Source organism: Lathamus discolor, chromosome 2 (assembly GCF_037157495.1).
Source record: "Lathamus discolor isolate bLatDis1 chromosome 2, bLatDis1.hap1, whole genome shotgun sequence".
Lineage (NCBI taxonomy): Eukaryota > Metazoa > Chordata > Aves > Psittaciformes > Psittacidae > Lathamus > Lathamus discolor.
Genome location: NC_088885.1, coordinates 16,382,461 through 16,409,544, shown reverse-complemented (window position 1 = coordinate 16,409,544; position 27,084 = coordinate 16,382,461). Strand labels below are relative to the sequence as shown.

The window sequence follows — 27,084 nt, the reverse complement described above, 5'->3', positions numbered from 1 at the left end:
TGCCTCAATACTTTTCAGTAGTTCACTTTATTAGGCCCCACCTGTGATGGGAAAAGGAATAAGATTATTGAAGAAAGCTTGCTTTTACTTGACAGGTTTCAAGTACCAGATCTAATTATCATGCCATAAACTGACAATTTCAAAGGATAATCCTCTGATAAATACTGTATTAAAGCCAACACATTAAACGCATTTTCTCATTATGCCAATTGGAATGGAAACAATATTTTCCTTGCCATGGGCACATTAGAATGTGGTCAGGCAGAAGCTATAAAAAAACCCAGGTAGCAATTGTGTTATAATTAAAGATAATACGTTCAGCTTCTAACATGTAACTGGACAGCAATTCCTGCAGGCATATACTATCCACAACATGTTATTTTAACAGAGCCACCTGAGAATATGGTGTTCTTGGTGCTACACATTTGTTTGCTCATGTCTATGTATGTACCCAATACTGTCTTTGAACCTTTTGAGTTTCAACCTCATTAGAAATGAAGAAATGATTCACAGACATTTCAATTATTCAAAAATTCATGGAAATTTGAAGATAAATAGAGAGGAGATCCCATACATTCTGGACAAAGAAAAGGCTGGAGTGTGAGTTCAAAAGTTGTAAGACCTAAGAGAATCCACACTGGAGACAGCAGGATCTGTAATATGTGCCAGTCTGTGAACAAACTTCTCTCAGAGCTCATAATCAATTATAACACAAAAACAATTACAGTGCTTATAAAAGTACTCATTTATAAAAAATGTGATATAATCTGTAAGAGAATAGAAAGGGCTGACAGGACTTCCCATGTCCCTCAGAGGTGCCCTCTTTTGCAAGCAATACCCAGTAACAGGGATACTCCCTGCACTGAAAGCAAATCATTTCATCTCCTCGATTTTCCTCTTTGATTTACATCTAGAACATCTAGAAGCAAATGCCCAGCTTGACACCATTACTTATTCTCTTTTATAGAAAGCTGATAAAGCTAGAAATCTCTGTCATAAAAGCACTATGCCCACCAGTCTATCACCTCCACCCATTTCAGACAAATATATGTCATGAAACATGACAAAAATGTACAGACCAGATTCTCCTCCTACAGTCCTGCTTTCAGATAAGCCATCTATTGAAGGCAGACACTTTGATAGTGTCACACAAGTGAAAGAAATATACATATGGAGGGGAGAGAGATTAAGGAAAAAGGACAACCTTCTGAATAACACAGTCTTCAAATCTGTGGGTCATGAAGCCAAAACATAGGAAATGAACAAATCTTGCCACAGCCTTCCCAAGGTACATGTGATATAGCCTGAATCTTCTCTGATGCTGATTCCAGCACTGGCTGTTATTATGTTCCTGACATTTTAAACAAAAAGTTAGTGATGTTTTGAAAGACTACAGGTGAGCATGGTCTTTCCCACCTCATTTCTGCTCTCCAAGCGACCTGATTTGGTTGGAGAAGGAGTGAAGGACCTGCCCACAAGGGTTTTCACCCCAAGGTGTAGGCTGTCATGCAGGACAGTGCTGAGAAGCATTTATGTATTGCATTTATTTAAGTCTACAATACTACTCTAGTACTGGTGTATGTCTGACCTTCAGCCCATTCACATCACTATTGGAAGCATCTCTGTGAAACAATATACACATCAGTGAACTAGGGTTCTTAATATGCAATTCACCAAGGTATCTTAGTTTAATCCTGTAATTGGCCAGCATGGATCTTTTGGGTAACTTGGGGGAAGCATCAATACCTCTTTAACCACACAGCACTCACATACGTCAATTTTTATATTCACAGCCATGTCCCATCAGGACAAGAATGTTAAAATTAATTCAGATGACATGCTGTTGGTATGGCGCAAATAAACAGTGTTCTGACATATCTCAAAGGCATTTGCATAGCTGCAAGGTGCAGGTGCTTCCAAGAATCCCTGGCATGGCTTATGAATGCTGGAGTATTTAGCTTCAGGCTTCCTGGACAAAATACACTCCTAACATTATGTCAAGAAAAGAAACGTATCAGCTCATAAAATAATTCCTATATCTTACTATATCAGGCAGAGATGACTTTCTGAAGAAGCTACTGATAACTATGGGGGAGAAAGAAAAATCTGAAGAGAAGGTGACTGTATAGATGGATATGAACTGGCAATCTTATATATATGAGACAATCAAATTCTTTGGATCAAGTCTTTACAGTAAGTTGGCAATGTTTTGAGATAGACAACTCTTTTCCTATTGCTTGCAGTTGCCATGAATTTACTGGAAGCACTGACTCATGCTTAATTAGTGGTGCCTTGGGTTATTTTTACATTGTTTTTATGGGTTTATGGTATCTGCTATTGTTAAGGCACATATTACTCTTCAGTATTTCATTCTTATCTGGCACAATGATTTTTCTGTAAGATACTGAAACCTGAAAAAATTATCTTTTCAATATCTTGTTTTGACTTAATTTCAAGCAGACAAATGTATGGATGATAAGCTTTCTTCATATAAATCAGTTAATCAAGTAATGGATTGGTTATTAACTAATACATGGAGTTGGCTCCACACCTGAATTCTTTGGAGATAATGAAATGATACCTATTAGAATGATTGCGCAGTTCTCTGTGCCTAAATAGAAAGCAACACTTTTTCTATCTGTAAAGAGAGCAGGAAAGTGTTAATGTTTTAAATCCCTGGCAAATCTCAGTGGAAAACATCTTTGCTTGTAGTGTTTGTTCACCACATGCTTCAGAAGGTGCTAAATCAGCAAAACTGCTGAATTTGAAATATTGGGAACATTCATCTGCCTCCAAATTCAGTTGTGCTATGTGTAAAGATCATGAATAGAATCTGATACTGTAACAGCAATGTGGAATTGCATATTAAACATACCTAACCTGTCATTAAAAACCCCTAATTACACCCATCAGATGAGTCCCTGTGCTGCTACTTGTCATGCTATATCTATATATCATTTTAATGGGAGAAGATAGTATTTCTGATTATGTCGCTTAATATACAATATATGAAAGTTATGGGCCTGAACCTGTTCCCATGGAGGTCAATGACAGTTTTGCCATTGTCTTCAATTAGAGCAGGATGAGGTTTTATGATACAAGAGCTTCATTTGCATTAATTAATTTACTTAGTAGGTAATGAAAAACTTGAAAAAACAGCCCTCTAGCTCATGAATTTGGCACTGTATTTAATACTTTCATTAGGAACAATTGCACTGATAAACTTTTAAGTAGAAATGGGCAAGATGGATCAGTACATTAGGCAAAACCAAGCTTACCAGCAGTTGACTGGGAAGCCTTGAGACTCCCTTCCTTGCCCTAGCCTTGTTTTCTTTTATTTGTCAGTGACTAGGTCTAGGACATTGAATCTTTAATGCTCAGCAGTGTAAGGTGAAAGCACAACAGTTTCATACTTTATGGATTTATATGCTCTATACGTCATGGAGACATTTGCTCAGCAGACACTACAAAACTGGCAGCTGGTTTTCAGGTCAGCAGCCTCACTGGGAATTGCAAGGATAGATGGGTGAGCAGGCTGAGGTGAAGCCAGGAAATGTGGGAAGATCCATACATGTGGGAAGATCCATACAGATGTCTCTGAACACAAACACAATCATGTGGAAGGAGTCTTACATTGCGTGCTTTGATTTCTTAAATGAAATATAATGTATCAGCCTTCTAACTTTTCTTAGCATTTTAGCTGTTAATAGCATTGATTATGTTGGCATCAGGCTTGTGCCTGGGACAGATATGAAGCAGCAAAACTGGTGATAGAGTAGTTCTGCCAAGCTAGCAGGACTGCACTGTGCCTGGTGGGAATATCAGGTAGTCCTAAAATGCAGAGACTGAAGGATCCTGAGGGACTGAAGGATTATAAGAAGTCTATACATAACACCTTTCACAGGAAGGACAGGAATCAAATGATCTAGTGAGCTGGTGACAGCCAAAGGATTTTACAGTGGCTTGCTGGAGGGGTACAATGACCCATCAGTGGATGTACTTGTTCGGGATTTCTGTGATTTGGCTGGTTTCCACATGCTGCTGCATACTTCTCCTGTCATCCTGGCAAAGCCACTTCTCCTCCTGGGTGCTCCTTCTACAGCCTGGTGATAATAACTCCTCTTTACCCTGTAAGATTTCTGGTTTGGTTGGGTTTGTAAGGTATTTAGTTCCCCAAGTGTCTGGAGCTATAAAATACCAGGATCAATTGAAACCCCGCCATTCAGAACTTGAAAACCCATCAGCCTCTGTGTTCAGAGCTTTTTATTAAATTAAGAAGAGGGGAAAAAAAAAAAAAAAGTGAGACTATATTGGCTTGGGGTCTGCTTGCCCCCTTTAGCATATTGCCATGATTGTCTTGGAATACTTTTAGGCAGGCACACTGTAGTTTATGGACATTATTGTAGAAATACTTGCTGAGAAAAGCTATTTTATTAATTAAGTAGTTTCACTGTAAACCATGTGATATCCCAGAAGACACTTTATAAATAAAGTGTATTAGCATCAGGAGTTTTTCAAGATTCTTTATTTCACAAAATATTAGTACACAGCTTAAACTAAATCCATCGAGGTGAAGTTTATCAGTTGAGCACTTTAATAAAATGGCATCAAATGCAATTTCTAGTGGAGACATCAAATGCTTCTTATTTGGCATGATATTTTACATATCTATGTATCACTTCAAACAAGGTAATTGATGATGTTTGTCTTGCAGAGAAAATTAGTTTGCATGGCAAGAAATGAGCCTATACATCTGCTTCATTTGAACCACCCCTTTCTATATGAGCCTGAAGAAGATTTTCATCTATGTTTCCCAGAAACAATGTTGAATTCAGACAACAAGAACAGCTATTTCATTTGAAATTTTATGACACCTTCTGGATCTGTTGCTGTTTGTGGCAATCTCATAAGGGTAGCAAAAAGTAATAATAAAAAAGCTAGAAATGCTGCAAGGAAAAACACTGAGTTAAGCACATTGAGATAAAAATCCATTCGAGCTGTTTTAACAAGAAAGGTGGAAAGCTAATGCCTACGCATATGATGTAACATTTAACTCTTCTTGTTAGCTAGACCATAATTTGTCATATATTCATTTTTCAGGCTGATGGAAGCACTCTTCTGAAGTGCACTTTGACTTCTTGAAAATAACACAGCAGCTCCATTTAACTTTTTTAACTCTTAGCTGACCACTTCACTAATGTTTAGTGGAGGTTTTCAACGTGTCTCTTTGAGAAATGCCATTTGTTTAGGAAGATCTTTGTCTTTGTTTCAGTTAAAAGACTGGAAATTTAGAGGCATTGAGCCAGTACTCTGTGGCTTATTGCAAAAGATTTATTTATATTTTACCCTGATTTTGATTCAGTTCTACTTTAAACCAAAGTGAAAACCAAAGCTGTTTTATTTTCCTTGTGAAGGGAAACATAGCATTATAGAGAAAAGTTTTTCAACTCTAGAAACCCCCTTTTCCCCTCAAATCTACTATTGCTGCTTCTTCTACAATGTACAGATGAGGGAGCTTGAAAAAGCGAATTACCCTGCTGCTCACAAAACACATGCCTAGCAGACAGGCACAAAAACTGGCTGTGCCTCGAGGCTTCTGCTAATTATTGTCACGTTTACCTCCAAGACGTAACAATTTTTGCTGGATTACCCAAGGAAACCTGTCCACCTATTGATTTTCCCCAGAAATCTGATTATTGTATCTGGTAGCTATAGTCTTCAGATATTACCTTCATAAAAAGTTCTTGAAAAGCAGCCGCTACATGAAGGACAGACAGAGAGCCAGGCTAATGACACCACTGCAGAGAGGACTGCCATCCAGGCTCAGTGAACACCTATTCTGTTTGGCTTGCAGGCTGGTCAACCAGCAGAAGTGTGCTGAAAGGTCAAACAGCACAGCAATCCCTACAAATTGACCACTAAAATTGCTGCCCCCCTTCTCACTGATACAGTAAGAGGCATGGAGGGAAAAAAAAGAGGGCAGCGGGTCAGATGATGGTGGGTGTCTTATGGCACAGGGGATTGAAGTGATGTTATTGCAATATGAAAAGAATACAGGATCTTTATATAGAAACGCATGGAAAAGTATTCTTCATTAATCTAATTTCCTATGGTATAATTTGTTTCAAATGTGGCTCAATGCATTATATCACAGTTAATAACAGGCTGAAAGAAGTAGAAAGAATACTAAATCTAGATTAGAGGTTATCTAGATTTAATTGTTATTTCATCTACCTTTCAAAGAATGATGTTTTGCTTTTACTTCTGGAGAATGGAACAGGATGATTATGCATGTTTACCCACTCTTCATTGCTCCAAAATTATAATTAGATTATAGGGGATAATGAAAACTTTATATAAAATCTAACTTAACTCTAGACAAACAGAGCTTCCCTCCCTTATTCCTTCCCAAAACTATGCTCAGCTGCAGAACATCCATCAGAGCATCTCCATACATCTTGAAGAGGAGAAATGGGGAGAGGAAGAGTCTTTATTCCTTTAGTATTTAAGATGTATAAGAACAAAGGGCTGGATACAAACAGGAACAAACAGATTTAGCATGAGCTGAAACCTCACAATTCCTATTCATCCAGTCATCTCCACAACTCATTGGAACTATTTGCATGGTGAGCAGCAGAGGTCATCTTCTGTGATACTTGGGGAGTTACCTTTGGCTTGCTTTCATAGTCTTTAGTGAGACAAAATGTCCACTGAAATCTCACACCTGTGCCAAAACTAACTTTCAGGATGTTCCATTTGAATCAATCCAGCTGGAAAATCACCTCAAAACAGGATCTTAGAGAAATTCTGAAGCCTTTATCTGATATGAGTTTTTTTAATAAGATTTTTTTTAAACAAGACATTGAACTTGAGCTTGATGAGATACAGTATATTTTTTTTGTCTAATAAAATATTGGATAATTCACAATCTTATACAAACTAATGGATGCTCAGGTAAAAGCAAATGCTTAGGCAAAAATCCTTCTCACATGTAATGCTTAGAAAACATCATTCAAAGATATACTTATTATCCTGTAGTTTTGATCACGTAAACACCAATCTTTCCAGAGGTAATTCTTAGTTAGGTAAAATTAGACACTGCTGGAATATATTCAAAACAAAAATGAAGAATTATGCCCTTGTTGCTTGATCTTTGGAAAGGCAAAGACTTCAGCATAAAAAATCGTAGCTCTGAAGGCTGAGCAGGTAGTCATGATAGGGTGCATAGCAAATGATTCAGGGGACTATTCTCAATCTTTTTTTATAAATGGCATGCCACCTTAATGAAGAAAAGTACACCAGATATGTAACTCAGAACATGAAACAGTGACACTAAGGTCTCCAAACTGTGTAGAAAAAAAAGCAATTTTTCATCTTATAAACTAACAAAGAAACAAGCACTCAGTGTTCAAAACTTTCACAGTCTCACTGAGTACAGTTTAGTTCCATTAGGTGGTCATCAAAGCATCCCATAAATTGAAGCGTATTCAGCTCATGTTTGATGGGCTGAATTCTAAGTGCAAGACCATGTTTTCACATCCTAACAAAGTACAGCCAGTGCAACCCAATTATGCAAACAATACTTGAATACTTCAAAGATGTTGTTTTTGTATAAAATGCCAGTAAGAGGACAGCAAAATAGGAAGCTTTCGTGGAGATGGATTCTGAATAGAAGATACACAAAATTTTAATGAGTTGTTACATGAAGTACTAACTCTTCCTTATGCTTCAAAGCTAATTTGTAAACTTATTCTCAAAACAACTGCTGTGATGTCCTGAATGTAACTCCGCCTGTGAGGAAATCATTTTTATTTGAGCAGTATAGCAAATCCTAAGGAAATGTTAACGATGTTTTGCCACAGGACAAAGGGTTCAGAGGCTCTTTTTCACTGCTAGAGGCACCACAGCTTTTCTTCAATGCAGCAGCCACAGTCAAAATGCATAAAGAGTTGCCATGTGTAGAGCACTGCCATTCAATGACCTAATTTTCTAATTTTTTTCAAACCCAGAACTTTTTGCACTTCTTCATAAAGAAAGCGCTTCTGTAAAGGAAGTCTGTGCTCTTTCCATTTAACAGCTGTATGTGCATGCCAGGAATCTTTGCCAACTACTGCTTAATGTAATTAAATAATTAAAAATTATAAATATTCTGATTATTGACTAGCTATTTTGTTTTGAATCTGTCAAATGAAGACAGGCAGCCAACGGGATGAACAGATGAGAACACAGAATGGCCTCAACAGGGCCGCCACGGCTTGTGTGAAATAGTGCAGGAAGCAGTACAAGGAGCACCCTTTGTAATCCAATTAATTTTCTGTTAAAGGACGTAGAGAACCAGCAGCAGCTGCATGTAGGTCCTGTTTCCTTCTTCTCCTAGAATCTAAAGTCTAAAAGCACGGCTGCAGAAAAGTGGAACGTTTCATGGAAAAACACTGGATTTCCCAGCATGCTGGATGTTGGGTTTCTTCAGGGGAGCAAGGTGGTGGTGATGTTGCTTCTGAATGGGAAACTTTATTCTTCCTACAGCTGCATTACTGCAGGCTCTCTGCAGATTCAGGTAGGCTGTTCCTCCTGAAGTCCTGTTTTTTGTAGCTTTCCCCACACAGAAGGACAACAAACTTCTGTGTGTTCCCTGTGGTGTTGCTACCCACACATCAAGAACCCCTGATCTATGGGCCTGATTAGGGGAGGCAGCGTGTCTGGTTTTGATGAGACACAAGCTCTGGAATCCACAGAAACCAGGCTGAAACAGTGCTGAAGCCAGACTTGTTTCAGTGAAGGAGTCTGTTTTGAATTATGCTTCCTATTAGCAGTAGATTTAAAAATTAGGGAACTATGAGTAAATCTGGAACTTAACAGGCTCAAAATAGGCCTGGGTCACAAATCTTGCTAACTGTGTAATGGGCTGGTCTGCAGTGGAACAACAAGGAGGTCTTTAAGAAAAAAAATATAAGTAGAAAAAACCCATAGTGACTACAACATGGGGGGTGGGAGAAGCAAATCATAAAGGTAAGTTATTTCTTCTCATTTTATGTTCTGAAACTCAGGGAAAGCCCACACAAATGGTAAACATATGGAATAAATTATCAGGAAAAGTGATCTCAAAACAAAGACTACAACAGAATTCAAGTGACACTTTTCTGGAACAGAAATGGATGGAGCCATAAAGTCAACACAAGAAAGCAGGATTATGATTAACCTGAAAAAGGGCAAGCAAATTAAAGTACTAGCCATTTTCCCATTCCTTATGGCAGCTTCCCAAGGCTGCACATCTGAAATGTGTAATTTAATGCAAGCCCAAAGAGCCCTCCTTACAAACCACAGAAAAATTAATCAAATGTTTTCATACCAGAAGATAGTAGGTATTTATATAAATAGAGGCAAGATATATTTATACACATATGCACCCAGATAAATGTGCATGTTTATTTTGAAATTAGATAACATAAAAATCATTATATGACATTATACAGGTCAGTTAGTTAACTGCTTGAGTTTCAGTCAAGCTGGCCATAAAACCAGGTAATAAAGCTGCAATGCTTTGAAACCCCAGATGTATTTGAAATGAGTTGTTCCATGTAATTAAAAGAGATGTGAGAGGTCAGGAGAACAATATAATCTAACACCATGCCTACATTGCAAACTTCAGCTGGCACAGCTACATCAAGCAGAAGTGAAAAACTGTTTAACACCTGATTGATGCAGCTGTACTGCCAGCTGTGCCACAACTGTTAATATAATTACAGTAGTATAAATGTGGAATTTCATAAATGTAACTTCTTTTCCTTGCTGTTTTTCTACACTAGTATGATATACAGATGTGCGAACATAACTGCAGCTCTAACACAAACATTATTCTCTAGTAATAACATAGATACAGCCAAACCCACCAAGGTCACAGAAGGCACATGGTCAGAGTTTACTTTGACTGTTTCTACACTAAACATATTACATCACTCATGTGCTCCAAATACATATGACTAGAGATCTGTCGGAGAAGTATATCCAAGCTGCTCCATAAGCAAAACTTCCACAAAGTAGTCCCTTCCACAGCCCACCCGTGTTGCTTAGAAACAGCATCTCTTCCTGCCGCTGCCCACACGTACGCGCTAACAGACGCCAGTACCAACAGGTCAGTTCCCACCGCTTCACTTTCCGTTTCTTATTTCACTGCACGCCTCATGCGTGTCTGCCATTTCCTCAAGTTTTCTGGCTTCATTTTGCCAGCTGCGAACACCAGGACACCGCACAGCTGCAGCATTAGGCCGGGCTGCAGCGTGCTACCCCAGCCTCTGAGTCTGGCAACGAGAGATCTGCTACCCCAAATCTACGCCTGCAGTGACAGCAGGCCGGGCGGGAAGAGAGGGAACCGGCAGAGAACCTTGGTCCCTGGCCAGCGCTATCCCGCCTGCTACCGGGTAAGCTAAAGCCAGCACAGTGCTCCGAATGCAGGCAGGAAAGGTATCCAAGAGAAACCAGGTCCAACACTTATCACTCTTCACATCCGGCTACGCTCCAGCCAGTGGCTGTAAGGGGAGACCGGAACCACCAACCCTCAGCTCGGGAAGGGCCTGGCGCTCGGGCGGGACAATCAATGAACCAATCAGAGAGCAACTTCTGGCACTCTTATCCAATAGCCAACTTCTCCTGGGCTTCGGGGCGGAGGTGAGCAGACGACTAACGCTGAGCGCCATGTTGGATTCTGGCAGGAGGGAGGGGCCCACTCCGCGCCCCCACGCTGAATGGCTGCCGGCAGGGGTCACGTGGGAGGCAGCCCTCCTGGCGGGGGCGTTGCTAAGGGGACGCTCAGCCGAGAGTATAAACATGGGAAGTGCAGCTGAGGCGCATGCGGGAAATCAGAGGGCGGGGAAAGCATCGTTAAGCCCCGCCCCAGTTGCCGTAAGCTCCACCCCCCGGACAGAAAGCCCCGCCCCCGAGGTTCGCGGCCGTGTCATTACGGCCGGGGGCGGGGCCTCCGCTTCCTCCCTGGCGGGACTGCGACCGGGACCGGGGTGAGCCCTCGAGTGCTGTCCTGGGGTGTCCCCGGCTGCCCCCGCCATGCACAGCGCGCTCGCCATCCCCAACGAGGTCTGTAGCCTCCTTGCAGGTACGGCCGGCCGGCGGCTGGGAGGGGAGGAGGAGGGAAGAAGGAAGGAAGGAAGGGAAGAAGGGAGGGCTTCCTGGGGGGCGGGCAGTGAGCAGGGCGGAGGGGCGGCCGAGGGGGGCGGGCCGGCGGGGGATGTGACGGGCCAGGGTAGCCGGCGAGGCCGGGGCGTGCGGGGGGACCAGCCCCTTGAGAAGCAGCCCCGCCGGAGCGCGCTTCGCTTCCACTTTGTGGGTTCGGGGCTTCCCTTCCCCCTGTCAAGTTCTCTTTCCCGGTTACTTCCTCCCGCTGTACCCTGGCAGCGGCCGCCCTCCGGCGCCGGGCTGCGGTTCCCTCCCCGCGGCTCCTCGGCGCACCCGAAATGAGGAAGGAGCGAGGTCCCGCTCCTGGCCTGTCTCTCGGCCGTCGGGCTGCGGCTGGGCGCTCGCAGCCCCGTTGCCTCTGGGCAGGGGTGAGGAGGGTGGGAATTTTCCCCTTCAGGCCGCGTTGTGCCGTGCTGTTCCGGTGCCAACAGCGCCCTTTCCCCGAATTAACGGCAGAAAGACCCCAGACTTTCCCGCTAAACAACCGAGGCTAACGATATGGAAGTGAGTTAAGATATCACTGAATTGCTGGCGTATTGTCATATCAGCCAAATACGTCTGACTCCGACTGTCCATGCTCTTACGAGTATGTTGGAGCACAGGAGTGGGACGATTTCTCACCATGAAGGTTTATCAGCAATAGTGTTAGTAGAGGCTTCAAAATACCGGTAGTGATTTTCATGTACATTTCACTTTTGAAATCTATTTTGTGTTGTTCATTAAAATAAACCGTTCATTTCCAGTTTGGGATTTCTTATGCCTAGAGGGAAAAGTGATAAAAGGCTTTGCTGCCCTGAAACAATTTTAATTTCAGTGGGAGTCTCTTTTGGGAGCTTCTGTTTCTGCCACTGGGACTTGCGTAGCTCTGATTAAATCATCCGAATGCTTTTCAAAATCTTCCCACTGAAATCAACTACTCGATTACTGGGCACCTGCTAGAATGTAAAGTAGCTCATCACCTTTGAAGGATGTTCTTTTTTGTAACACTTTTATTGTAAGAGTTGGTGCTTCAAACATTCTGCTCTTACCACATCTTCTCATCTTTAAAGCACTTCTGCCAACTGTCTTTAAGTGTTTTGCTAACTGCTGTTTGTGAGTACATTATTTGCGAATCATACCATCTGTAGTAAAATCTGCATGAAAAGCCACCAGAAAAAATTGAAACCTTTTGATGGTTTCTTATCATGGCATGGATTCTTAATAATAATTAAAAAAAAAAAAAAATAGCCTTAGACAGCCTTTGTGGAACACTGGTATTTTCTGTGACATTACTGTGTTCTGAAGCTTTTGATCACATGAAATGTGTGTGTATTTCAGAGCTATTTTCCGCTGATCAGGTGAAACTGATCTTGAAAAGCTTCAATGTTTTAAGTGCTTCTAGGATTTGTTGTTTTGTTTTTTTTTTTAGGGGATGGTGTGATGCAGGTGGGATTGTTCATGACTGTGATTTGTTTGTCATAGTGCCTCATTTTTGAAACTTGTTTTTCTCCCCATCTTTATCCAGTCTGCCATGGGAAGAATGATACAGAAGTTTGTATTTTGAAGTGAAACTGAGAACACCTGTTTTCCCTCAAGGGGGATGCGTGTATGTTATTTCAGTCACTATGATCAATGACCTAAGTTAAATACAGGTATCTAGGGGTGGTACTATGTGTACGGCTTCAGCTTTTCTGGAAGAAAATGAGGTAGTTTCTTTAGTGTTGTCTATAGAACTGAAGCAAAGAATGGAATGATTTACCTATGATCTTTAAATCTTTGTTATTATGGTAACATAAATGCTACATAATAGATCTTTACAATTATAAAGGTAGTATTTTCAACTTAATTTGCATTCACACACAAGTTTGGTCTGGTACTCAATGCAAAATGAACTTAACACTTGTTAATTTTATGGCAGCTTAATTATGGAGTAAGCAACAACAGGATGGAAATGGGGTAGTGAGGAACAACTAATGGTTTGTAACTTTTACTTCTGACTTGCAGAATTATCAGAGAAATAAATTTAAGGGTAATTATGGTTATACAATGTAAAATTTCACTAATCTCCTTCCTTTTTTAAAAAATACGACATTACTTTTTACAGTTTGTGTGTTGTTAATCTCTCGTTCCCCCCCACCCTTTTGTTAAGGTGACCAGTTAAGTTCATGACATTTAGAAACTGGAGTAATTCAGACAGTATTAGCAATTATACTGATATGTTTAGGTTCTGTTAATCTTTATTTATGTAGTCTCCTGCTTCTTTTTGCTCAGGCTATTCAAGTAGTGAAGATGTATGGTAATGGAGGAAGGAAGGGAGCGCTGTAATATCTTTACTATTCATTAAGCAACTCTTACACAATACAAGGACTGCAGTGAGTAGATAGTTATTAATTTCTGCATGCTCTTCTTCGAGGATGCTTCTTAATGTATTATTTTAATGGCTCACAAGTATTGATTCAGCACCTCTTTGAGATGAGGAAATATTGTTTTCCCGTCGGTAAAATTAGTGTAATAAACAAGATGTGATCTGGGGTTGCAAAAAATAATCAATGGTGGAACAGAATTAGAATTCAAATTTACCTGCCTCCATGCTGTACTAGTTTCTCCAGAAAGTAAAGTGAGTTGGGTATCTATAAGTTGGCCATTATAAGTGCTGGGCACTTCTTCGCATCAGGTTCTGTTGAGAATATGCAGTTAATGTCTAGTGAGAAGCATCATTTTTTTAACCCGGTATTCACATAGCAGTGAGGCAGTGACAGATACAAAATCATAAATATTGTGCTCTTCTTCATTTCCTTGGCCTTTTTGCCTACAGTTTCCAACTTCTGAAACAAGTGGAGGAGTGATCTCATGGATTTCCTTATCCCTCCTTAGCCTTGATTGATTGTTAGAGTACTGTCCACCCACTATGCTGAACAAGTAAGGGTCCTACTGGAAAACGTACTAAGTGCTCCTGTAGTTAAACATGGTGATAATGGGAGTAAAAACACCAGGGGATGAATTAAAGTTGCACAGGAAACTTTCTGACTTGGGAGTGCTTTTCTTTGAACCTAAACAATATTATATCTGTAACGTAAAAACAAATTCTGTCACACATGCTGGCAGGGTCATTATAGTTGCATGTCAGTGCCACTGAAATGTTCCAGGCAGAAGCACAGCTTGAGCTCAGGGCTAACTGCATTAGTTGGAAACAGGAGGAAGCTGTTTCTGTAAAGTTGAAGGGGAAAGGTCAGTGTGGCAATAAGCTTATGGCAGAGGACTGCGAGGATTTCACAATCCCATCCTCTCTTCTCTGATTTGTTCAAGTGGTGGGAAGGAAACACTGGAGACAGAAACAGGGTCCTCTGGTCATGGACTGAGCTTTTGGTGGGAGGAGAAAGTAATTTTGTTGTTCCTATCTTCCTTTTTACACCTGGGAGGTGTGTGGCAGTGTATGTAACTTCTTCCTTCTCTACCTGTATCTCTGCACCTTCTAGATGATGCTTGAGATTTTGGGGAATTTAGTGAAGGAAGCCCAGCCCTATTGTGCGTATTCTTTTGAAAAGGTATCCCCTGTCATGTTTATATGTTCAGGACCATTTTGTGGGTGTTTGGCAAAATAGGATGTTACTTGTGTGGTGTTTGTTTATTTGTCAAATTATTATTGGTTATGTAAGTAGTTGGAGGCCTGCTCATTTTTACTGTTCCTTACCTTTGATGCATGCTCGAAGTTTTGGCTTGTCCATAGCTGAGGAGGATTTTGAAGGCTGGTTCTTCCCCAAAGGCATATTATTTTTTGAGTAACATAAATCAGACTGGTTACTTCAGTCAGATTTTATTTTTTTCCCCTCCAGTAATGGAGATTTAGTTGGAATTAAGAATTTATTTTGTAAGTTCTTGATGGTGTCATGATCATTAGATGCATTACTGTTTATGTCTTCCCTCTTTTTGTGATACCTGTGACTACAGTAAGGGTCCTATTACTTTTTCAAAAATTCCATTTTTTCCTTCCACATTTTGCAGCATTTCCAGTTTGAATTTTTTGTATTCATATTTTAAAAGTTAAAGATTTTTTTTTTTTCTGTGAAAATGGCATAAAAATCTTTCCCAAGTTCATATGGAACCTTATATCCAGTCCCAATATCCATTTTCCTTGTTCTACTAAACAGAACCCTGGAACTAAACAGAAAACTATGTTCTTGTGGTAGAGACCATTTCCACCAAGAGATTGAGTTTATTTAAATGCTGAGTCATGCTGTCCATACTACGTTTTTTTTTCTTTTTCAATGTAATTCTTTTTTTTTTTTCCTTCCAATTAATATTGTTTGCCCACTTGTTCAGTTGCATCCTGGAAATGGCATGCAGAAGAGGGCAAGGCAGGGAAACTACAAGATGGCAGATCCAGTGTATGAGTTTAATTTTGCTTGCATCTTATTTTTGGCCCCTAGAGTAGTTATACTTACCCCTGATGCCCAGAAAATGAACTGTCAATTTGTGACCTCTTGTCAGCTGTTGCTGGACTTGCTCCTTACATTCCTGTCCTAGAAAAAGCCACCTAGGTACAGTGTAGCTCTTCATTGGTTGTTTCAATTTTTAAAGGATATTGTTGTTTAAAACTTTACTCTTTGCTTCAAAGTATCATTTTCACAACTCCAAGGCTTTAATGAATGCTGGTTCTTGCTGAAGAATCCATCTTTACAAGATAAACCAGGGTGACTATTGGAGACATTTTCTGAGCAGACATGTATTTACAGCTTTGGTAATACATATGTATTTCAATAGTAATGGAATAAAAATAGAAAGAGTGAGGTGAAAAAATGCAGGGAGGCATTCCTGGTAAGAAATAACCTCCAGTGATTTGAAACATAGTTCAATTGTCTCTGCCATAAATTTGAGAATAAGTGTCGTACACGGGTGATAAAAATGGCACAGGCTATTTTTTATATACTCATTATTCACTTAGTTTGTCTTTTTCAATTAACGTGGAGTCTGTCTTTCTCATCTGACTGGGTTTACGTTTCTTTCATAATCATATGTCAACAAACCACAATAGATGCAGCATAATGTGGCACACAGTGTAAATCTTTAGGTTAATCCTTAACATTTTTTATTATAGTTCATTTGGAATCACTTTGTAACTTGATCATGATTTGTACTGGTGTGTTTTTTTTTCATGATATGCTTAATATGTTGCAGCTTAATCTTTTCTCACATCTTTAATGTAGAGAGAGGCTGCTCAACTACTCAGCCAGTGAGATTAGGTGCATGTAGTCCTTGATTATAATTTTTCTTCTTGAACTTCTTAAGAGGTGTCTTATCTATTTGCTTCATTTGAGAAGTCTTATCAGTCTGTGTGTATTTCTGCTTTCTAAATCACAGATGAAACGACTGAATCTCAATGTTTTTCATTAAACCCACTTTGTATGTAGTAGCAACATGGCAAGATAGCCGTGCTTTTGGGGATTTAAGGTACAGCAGTTTCTAAAGGCAGTCCGTTTCAGGACTTTGCACTAAAAAGGAATGCTCACCTACTCGTTAGGCTTGATCAAAGTGACTGACACATTTTGACACCTCAAAATGTGTCAGTTACTTTTATTTTACATCATGTGTTCTGTTTCTGTATATGTACATTTTTTAAAGACAATTTAGCAAACTCCGGAGAGAGACTTTTAAATGTAGCTGGGGAGGATGGGGGGAGAGCAGAAGCAAAATTCTTGAATATTTCTTGATTCAAGAGGGCAGGCAGTTGCAGATATGGCTTGATAATTTGTCTTCAGACCTGTTCCTTACTAATGAATTGCATGAAAACTTTGAAATAAAATTAATTGCTTTCTTATGCTAGCCCATGTAAAGCTGAAAGATACAGTCTCTTTCATGCTGGTCACCTTTGGACACTGGGTGTGCACAAATGTGCCTAGCTTGTGTTACCTTCCAAAATTCTTTGTTCTGCTTTCCCAAATTCTCTGGCTTGCAGCCAGCTTCTGGCTCTCTCAGGCCTTGAGGTGGAGGGGAATGATGAGAGAAGGCTGGTGGCTGGAGCAATTATTCTGCTGACCTGCCATTCCCTTCTTGTGTGACTGGCAGCGCATCCAGCAGGTGACACCACGCAAGTGTCCCATGTCATATGATGAATGCATGTCCAGCCACAAAACAGCAGCATGCATTCCCCTTGGGTAATGGGCAGGGTGCTGCCTTCAAGCTCTGCAATGTGAGTGGAAACACACCTATCTCATCGCCATTTTATGATTGTTCTCTGTCATTTGAATGATGTGAAGTCATCAGGTGATGAAGAAGTGACTGACTTTTTGATAATGTGATGGACAACGTTTTGGTTATCTGTTAGAGGAAGGGAAAAAAGAAGACTGGGGAACAGTCTTTGGGTGCCTCTATGAGAGCATGTTTGGCCCACCCTGACACAAAAATGAGGTAGTTCTGTCCTAAGTATATTTGTTTATTAAGTACGAATTATGACCATGATATTAAACCCTGTAAACAGCAAAAGTGCTGTGATTTGTTATGAGTAACACTCTGTAACACAGCACTTGCTTTGGGCTAAAAATTTACAGTGTTCTTGAAAAAGCCCATCTGCGTAGTTTCAGCCTTCATGAAAGGAAATAGTGCCAAAGACTTAGGCCAATGAAAAACTTGCAGTGTTGTCTGTTTATAATCATTGAAGTAACGGGAACCACATAATGTTTTAACAATGAAGTGCAAAATAAATCTTAGCTTTTTTCCTCGTAAAAGGAATGTAGACGAAAATAAAATTAAAATGGCCTTTTAGCTTTTGATTGTTGTATGAACTAGCAATTAAGCTTTGAAACTATACGAGCTGGTTGAAGTGGACAGAACTAGACTGTGGTGTGACTTCCTTTTTCTGTCAGTTTGTAACCTGTATTGACAGAGCAATTTGTGAGTGAATCTTATCAATTGGATCTTTCAGTTCAGCAGCTATTGTTCATTTCTGGAGGCACATAATTTTTCTGGGCTATGGCTAATGCAAAGTTAAAATTACAAGCTTTAAGAATCAGAGCAACAAAGATGGGTATTCAGGCTATCAGGAAGTCTAACACAGAAGCTTAAAAAATGTTAAGAGGTGTTGAATAGGTTTCCAAAATTTATTTCTCTTTAAAATGTTAGTGTTTTCAATGGAAACACCTGCGTCTCTGCAATGTGTGATACTAAATAGGTGCTCATTTTGTTAAGAACAAACAATTTATGGAAATAATTTGTTTTGCTTATTGTGTGGTAACCGATTAGTAAAGGTGCTTTTAAGTTGGAAATTTGCTCAAAGATGTTTTGTTTGGAGTTTATCTTTTATTCCTTTTTAAATTCCTCAATGGACCAACTGCTACTGAAGCATAAAGAAACATGTCTACTCTCAAATGCTTGTGACTAGTATTTACACTTTTCTGTATAGCATTAAACTAGCAGAGGAGAGGTCAATTTTGGATCATCCTGGAGAAAGAAGAGCAAATAGGTGACTAGAATAGTGGTGAGAAATAGGTAGAGCTTTTTGCTTGTTTCAAGTTCACTGTATATGACTTGGATCTGTCATACTGAAGTCTTGAGTCCTATTCTCATTCCAAGGTATATCACTTAATGGAATGTGAAAGAAATTGCATGAACATTCCCTTACGTTAAGCCAGTGAGGAAGCTTTCTCTTAACAGCCAGGACTGCTTCTTCCATACTCTTCTCTAGTGTTGGAAGTACAGATAGTGAAGAGATGATCATAACTTAGATATCCTAAACTTTCTTGCTTCTTGTCCAGAGGAGCTAAGTTACTCATCTCATGTGCATCAGCCACATCCAGGATGAATTTACAACACTGGATAAGGACATGGATTGAGCAAGCTATATAACAGTCTGTGTAATTGTGAGTAGATAAGAAAAATCTATGATACAGTAAAGCATACTTTTCAAGGAAATAGCTTTAGCATCCTATTGAATATCATGTGTGTGTCAGAAGTGGAAATTCTTGCTTATGATAATGAACTTGTTTTCCCCACATATTCCATAATTGTGTTACGTCAACTTTTGTATTTGAAAAAAGCTTTGACAGTCAGTCAAAACCTGTGATGGCAGAGTTCTCACCTGGATTTTGAGCTTTTCCAAGAAGTAAAGAAGCCCACTGAGTTTAGGTGAAGACTTCTGAAGCAAAGTTTTGTGATTAGTTAGTGTCTGACGATTACAGTGCAAGCATTGTTCCTTACTTATAAATGTGACTAATTCCTCTAAGCATTCACATGTTGCTGCCTAGGGGGAAACTTTGAAACTGCTGTCTAGTTTTTGAAATAAACATGTAATAGTGTGAAGAAACAAATATTTAAATCACTGTCATGGTACCTCCCAGAATGAAAGGTTGGTCTGCACTGGAAAATCCTGTTGGGTTTCCCTGACAGAGAAACTGTTGATGGTTTTGGGTTTTGCCTTCAGTAGCAAAAGTATTGTTTTTTTGACCTAGGTTTTGTGGTTGGTCTTTGGACTGCATTGGTCCTCATTTGCCTGCTTGATTGCCAGTTCTAGTAATAGGAATTTATTAAGGTGTATAAATTTTTTATGGGTTTGGGCAAGATATGTTTCCAGGGATGCTTGGTGTAGGGCATAGAGGCTGTTGGGGGTGTGTCTGCAGGATTCATTAGTACGCATGTTAAGTGCCTTTCCTGTCTTTTTAAAGAAGGAATGCCATAGAACTAAATGTGGTTGTTCATCCTGCTTCAGGGCTCCTTTGGAAAATGTAATGGGGAAGCTTCTCTGTCTTACGGGGAATAATATAATCCTTCAGAACCCTAAAATACTTTATAAAAAAAAAAAAAAAACCAACAAAAAGAAGATATCTGCCATGCTATGTGAAGACAGCAATCTAAACATCTAAATAATCATCTCATAAATTATTTATAAAGAATGACATCTTTGCAATAGCTATGCCAGTGTTCTCAAAGAGTAACTTGTTTTCTTGCAGTCTATAATATAAAGTGGGGTATATTTCTGCAGAACTTCTGTTTCATAAAGAAAAAACAGTCAATTTTTTCAGTTAGTAAATCTGCAGTGAATATTCATTTAATGTTGTTTTAAAACGTGAACTTTTGTTCACAAACATTTGAGTTCTTAATTGGTTGGTTTAGATTTATGAAAATGGAAGATCTCATCAGATTGGAAAAGTTACAGGATTAAAACAGTACTCTCCATATCTGTTTGCATCTACACAGATTGAGCCAAAGTGTATATATCTGTGTGTGTATGGGGAGAGGGCAGGCACTGTGTAGGGGTGTTTGTTACTTACGTATGCTTCAATTTATTCAGTGAACAGTTGTTACCCATACATCTGAGAAATCCAAATTAACAAGCAGGGTTTTATTTTTTTGTCATATTCCTAGTTTTCTGTTTTCAGGATAATTGTATATTGATTAGTAACTGTAAGAAACTTTCACAGTTACTTTTCTCAATTGTTTTTTTAATCAAGAAAACATACTACTGGAGAAGTTGCACTTCTCCAAATTCTCAGTCACTGCATTGTTTTTAACCTATGGAATGGATATTTACGAAGAACCATGGTAACTTTTATGGAATGCTTTGATTTTTCATGACTATATAAATGTATTGTCCATATAAGAATTAAAAATTACAGTGCAGATTAGAGCCTTAGTTTGTGATTCTACAAGTGTAGGTATGCTTAACTTCAAGTACACGGTTGAGTTTGACTTCTTTGATAGGTAGGCACAATAACCATAATTGTTTACAGGATTAAGGTTTTTGATGTGAACTTTTAGTCCTTTAGGGAGTTCAGAGGCAATGTGAGACCATTTGAAAATGCTGTAACCACTAAGTGACCTATATTAGTAATAGCTGGGTAGGTGTTAGTGCTGAAATAATGAATCACTCAGCCATTTTTGTAACTTGCACTTCTGAAATAACATGGCAGTAATACATGCATAAAGCCTATTTCCATGTTTTAGCTTTATCCTCTACTTTAGGTGATGGAAAGTAATTGTTATAGTACTGCAATTTATTAGGACTTATGTGGCATAATTAAGTGAGCAAGAATCAAATGTCACCATAGGATTTGCTGTGCTAAGCATAAGTAGATCAGAGAACAAATGTATCTCATTTAGAATCTGAAATGTCCGTTAACTACGCTGTGCGTAGGTCTGAAAATAATTTTCTTATTTTTTTCACAGTAGTATCAGGAGAAACTCATTACATCGGTATTTCTCTTTTTTTGAGGTGGTTTTTTTCTCTTCTTTATTTAGATGTTGACACATTTATTTCTCAAACGCTAAAAGGAGAAAATTTATCTAAGAAAGCAAAAGAAAAAAAGGAAGTTCTTCTTAAGAAGATAAAAGATGTTAAGGCAAGGTAAGTAAGCTTCATGGCTTTAATATGCTGTAAGGTCACACAGAAAGTTTTTACAATCTTTCAATAACCTTTAACAATATTAGCAAAAATCTGTTTAGGTACTGATTTTGTCAAATAATCTCTGTGGGTTCAAGTCTTTATATCTTTCCTGAAGCTGACAATTGTAGTCAGAAATGGGAACAGAAGAATTTGTCCCATTTGAATTGCTGTAATATTCTGAACCCTGATTGCAGGCTGGTTTGGTAGAGCTTGCCTTCACCTCTGCTTTGGTTAAGACTCATTGAAATGTAAGAAATATAATGCATTGAGAATATGAGTGAATTTCCTGTTACCATACTCTGCTGGTGTAAACCAGCATAGTTCGATGCTGACTTTGCCTTACTTTATATTCTGTCATTTAGCTCTGTAATAGCAAATTGAAACATAACTGGAAACTATTTATAGTTTGTTTCCGCAGTGTTAAAATGGTGAAGTACTGTGACAGACCATGTAGAGCACTGTGGCTTTTTTTCCTTTTCCTCTCTTTTTCTCTTAATAGACATGATTTGAGACTCTGTTCTGTTGTGTCTTAATTTAAGTCAGACAAGTCAGCTGAAGAGATTTGGCTGTAGTTTTATTTGTGCTACTAAATTTTACTTGCAAACTCTCTTTTCTTACAACTCTGATCAACCAGGATATAATCTAGTACTTGCTGTTCTTTTCCCACTGTTATTTCCAAATTGTTTTTCTACTGATCCACTCCTGTGTGATATCTCTTAACCTTTCCTTTGATGACATGCTCCTGCCTCTGTGGCAACTTGTTTACAGTTTCAAAGGCAGCACAATTGTCTGGCAAGGGCATAATTCTTTGCATCACACTAACTGTGGGAAGACATGAGATGTATCCCGAAGTCTTGTAGTTGAGGGTTTGTGTGCCTTTGATTAAGTTTATAAATGCTTAGGGAACTACTTTTTTTAAGGAATCAGGATTTTTTTTTTCTTTTCATGCTTTCCCTTCTAGGTTATTGAGCTAAACTGGGACTGTACAGATGACTTGCAGATACAGCACTACTTGACTTTTTATCTTCAGTCTTATGAGTCAAATATGGGTTTTTTTTGATGATGAAATATCAAAGGAGGGAACCTGCAGTTATGAACGCAGTTGACCCTGAATGCTTTGCCATTCGCTTACGTGACCCCACGATTTCATGTCTTGTTTTAATTTCTAATTCCTTCCCTGTCTCCTGTAATATTATTCACTCTTAATAACATTTTGTTTTTCATGCAGGCTATAAAATATATGCACATTGTAGTCATCTTTGACTTTGACATGACACATATTGGGCTGTGCCTAACCCTGCTACTTCCTATACAGGATTTCTCAGATCTGGTCTTTTATTTCTGTTTGCATTTCTTGGTTTCTTATTTGCTAGACCATTCCTTTCTCTCCTGCTTGTTACTTGTAAGCATCTCCTTAAGGACTAACCTGATACACATACTACTGCTTGTTGTCGATAAAGATGGTCTTGGCAGCTGCATTTTATTTGCCAGTTATTTCTGGTGAAATCCTCTCCTTTTCACATAAAGTCTATGCACGCTTCTTCAGGTGCTGTTTTAGATAATTCTGTCCTGGTTATTTATCTTTATACATCAAACTGTATCCTATGATTACTTTTGTTTCTGAAATATCAAGATTGAGCTCTGAAGAAATAGTATTTTTTCCCATCTGGGATGATAACAATAGAAGTTTTTTAGGCGTCAAGTACAGTAAGATATTCCTGTTTGAAAATGACTTTTTTAATTTAGGCATGCATCAACTTTTAAATTTCTGGTTAATTATTAATACTTTTTAATTTGAATTTCATAGATGATTGCAACTAAGCCCAGTATTTGTGGGTTTTTGTCCTGCTAACCTGCTGTGTTATTTTAAAGTGCGCTTAGTGGCTTCTACTTGTGCACAAAACTTTTTGGAATATGTTACCATTTGGAAAATTTACTAAAGATGCTTATTTATGTTTATACCTTAAGATAACTGAATAGGTTTATATCCCTATAAACGGCAGCTCTGAATTTGGTTTTGTTCAAGCCTCCTTTGAAGTGACGGGGGATTCTCTCAAATGCAGAGGCAAAAGAAAAACTAAGTAAATACGTTAGCCAAAAATAAAGACTTAAAAATTACGAAGGAAAACTTGGCAGTGCTAAGTTTCAACTACAAAAGTTGTTGAAAACTAGTAACTCTTCTGTGCTGTGTTCTAGTACCATGGATTGGCAAGTGCATTGCTTTACTGTGTTTCTTCTTTCTGCAGATATCCTAAAGAATTCCAGGATAAAGGTAAATGTCGCGCTTTGTTTGTTTGTTTGTTTTTTCCTTCCCCCCCCCCCGTGATGTACTTTTGCCCTCTGGCATACCCTAAGCCGGAGGAGCACAAGGCGCTGGCTGCGCCAGTGCCCGGCAGTACCCATGTGCTCCCGAGGCCGAGGGGCCTGGCTCCCCCTGCTGAAGGAAGCGGGAAAAGCTTCCAGGTTGCCAAGCTGTCGCTAAGCCATCGCTCAAAGCCAGGTCCCATTTCCTTCCTTGAACGCCTCTGGGAAGGCTTACTGATGAAAAGATGAGCTTAGAAATATAGTTCAGAATAGGAGCTTGTTATGTCTGGCTTAATTAGCACTAGAGTAGCATTGCAAAAGACCATGTAAGCAGGTTTTTTTTTGTGTTCTAGAGGAAGCCTATGCAAAGCAGTCTGCTTAGGAGATAAAATTTTAATAGGGATAAATTATTTCAGCCTTTTTCTCTTAACATTGCAAAAGTCTTCAATTCCATAGTGATGTTTCTTTAACCTTTTAATAGGATCATCTAGTGGCAATATGATATTGGCTTTCGATCCACGCTGAATGAATGTTTCCATAGTGCAGCCGGAGCTCAGACCTTCAGTTGGAGAGGAGATGATTTAGTGTGCGAGTAATGAAAACTGAAGTGTGGGTTATCTATTGTCTTCTAGTGGAGTTAAAACAAAGCTGCAGAGTTCAGTTTAGAGAAGACTGAGTGTGTTGCTACAGTGCTCTGTTCTGTTAACTAAACCTGGAAGGGCTCTTATTTCCATGATGCTAATTCTTGAGGTCATGACCTATAGCCTGTGGATGCTGGTATGAGGGTCACAGTGCGAGGTCAAAAAAGCCAATGCAAAGCTTCACTTTTTTGCAGTGGTTGAAGAACTGTCTGTTTCTGGACAAGGAGGTTGAAATGTGTGGGCTACAGTGTGCCTCCTGATAAAGGGAAAATATGTAAGTCGTATTAGGCACGTAATGCTATAACAAGGCACAACAAGTTCATACATTTCTTATCTCTGTTTAAATCAAGTTACACAGCCATAGCAGTTTGAATAAGAAGAAAATACAGCTTGAAACTTCCCAAAGGTTGCCAAGGTTTTGTAAATTCAAACTATGTGGTTATTTAAAAAATGCATTAAAATAATTTACTATTTTTTTTAATATTGCACCTCAGCACCCTTATTGAAGTGAAAATGTAGTTTCCTTCCTTTCCTCACTGTCCAACAGAACTAAATGTGGAAAAGTCAAATGTTATTTTCTTAAACAAATGGCTAACATGAAGTAAGGTAGGCTAGTTATTTCGTTGCAAGTGCATCTGACTTTCCAGAGAGCATGTTTTTGAAGATTTAATAACTTTCTGAGGCTGTGAATTGCTAGTAAACATGACAGTTGTCTGTAGAGAGCAGGGTTTGTGTTTACTGGTTTGCTTTTTATGAAGGTCAGGAAAATTCTACTGTGCTTACTTTCTTCACTGGCTTTTGATTTGGAAATTCTTTTCTGATTCAACAAATCTATTAATTAAGGAAATCTCATTGCCATCAAAATAGATGGTTTAATTGATATAGTCTGCAATTGTTACTGTATAACTTGTTCTGACTTCTGTGAAGGTTGTATTCAGTCTTATTCCTTTTATTAGAGTGCATTTGATTCTTGGGAAGGATATGTTGCCCTTTAAATTCTCATGATGTCTCGCTGGTTCAGATTGTAGAACTACATATAGACAGTGAAGCTTGCAAATGCTGATAATTTAGTTTTCTTTCAGTATTTGTCAATAAAATGAGACGACTCTGAAGTAATACCATTGTTTTCTGCAAGTGAGGGTAAATTTCTCTAAGTTCTGTGCCTTTACATGAATAAATATGAGAAAACCCCACCAAACCATGAGAAATGTTTTTTTTTGCAAACATTTATTTGCAAAATATTTGAGGAAATATGGTATGGGTTGTCGGTATCATTTTCAGAGTTCAAGAAGTGTGTGCTAAACTTATTTGGTTGTGTCATTCTTACTCCAGGCCTGTACAAATTAGGCATGACTTGTGTAGGTGTAGGACAAAGGACCCACATGGAGGTAAGCAGTCAGGTTCTTGGACAGCTACTAGTGTAACAAAGCAGTGGCAGCAGTTGAGTGAGGTCAGCTTTTGTGCCCATTCATATCTCTGTGCACACCTAAACATTTGAAAAAATGAAAAATTTGGGGAAAGGTTAAAAACTGAGGAATAAAGAATTAACCTTTGAGAAAAGGTTAAACATTTGAAAAGAGGTTAAAACCGGTGTTGGTCAGACATTTTCCTGCTCCTCCCCCTCCAGAATAAAAAGAGATATCCCAAAATATAAGATGAAAAAGGAGAATATCCTTTAGGAAAATGGGAGAGGTGGAAGCAGGAATGTGGAAACTGCACTGAAACAAACTAGGAAGAATAAAAACTACTGTGCACATTTAAACTTGATGTTTGCTGTTCCTTGTTTTGTGGTAGCAGTTACTCCATTTATTTTTTTTTTAATGCAAATAAAACAGTCTTTGTTGTATCTGGAAGGAAAGGTGAAGAGTAGTTCATATTATGTGCCGTACTATCATGGTATAGTATTTATCGCAGTACATTAATTATACCATGTCAGCTGTTTTCAAGAATCTAATGAGTTGTGACCTGTCATCCTTCCAGAAGCACTCAGAAGAATCTTTTGGAAGCTGAAGGAAGTGGACAAATGCTTTAGAAATTGTTATATCTCCTGTATAACATAATGAAACTTGACTATGGTTTCTCAAACAGCAGCTCCTTCAGCTTGTGAGTTGTTCCACAATTATGCTTTGTGGTCATCAGCTTGTGACTCCGCTCTCATCGCTGCATGCTTGTGAAGTTCTACTGGCTTTTCATGTGGTAACTGGTCAGTTTGACCAAGGTATTGTATGTGTATGGGCTTTGGCCACTATCACACAGAATCTTATCTTTCATAAAAATAAGGCAAAGAGGTTTTAAAAGAATAAAAAAAAAATAATTGAAGAGCACATGCACAAATAGAACCAGGCTCCTTAAAACCAAAATCAGCTGTGTGAATATCTCTGACTTTCAGAAAGCGCATACATATTTCTTTGCAACCAAATTGATAAACCATGGGACTTGCTTGCATCATCCTAGAAAGAAGGCCTTTTAGTTTCTCTGTTAGGTCAGTAAATATGCTGGCAAAAGCATCTTTTGTGTCTACACAGTGAAAAAAAAAAAGCTTTTTTTGGAAAGTGGATATATGTGAAATTTAAAGACACAAAATTAGTTGTATAGAAAAAT

General features: G+C 38.9%; 1 protein-coding gene across 2 annotated transcripts in view; it reads left to right on the top strand.

Moving 5' to 3' along the window:
* The first annotated feature begins 10,958 nt into the window (after positions 1-10,958).
* SKAP2 (src kinase associated phosphoprotein 2) overlaps positions 10,959-27,084 on the top strand; it is a 115,703-nt gene continuing 99,577 nt past the window's right edge. For both annotated transcript variants that reach the window (XM_065665925.1, XM_065665923.1), the window contains exons 1-3: positions 10,959-11,107; positions 21,394-21,499; positions 23,785-23,810. In XM_065665925.1, the coding sequence (XP_065521997.1) occupies positions 11,059-11,107; positions 21,394-21,499; positions 23,785-23,810 (181 nt within the window). In that variant the 5' untranslated portion in view covers positions 10,959-11,058. The remainder of the gene's footprint in view (positions 11,108-21,393; positions 21,500-23,784; positions 23,811-27,084) is intronic.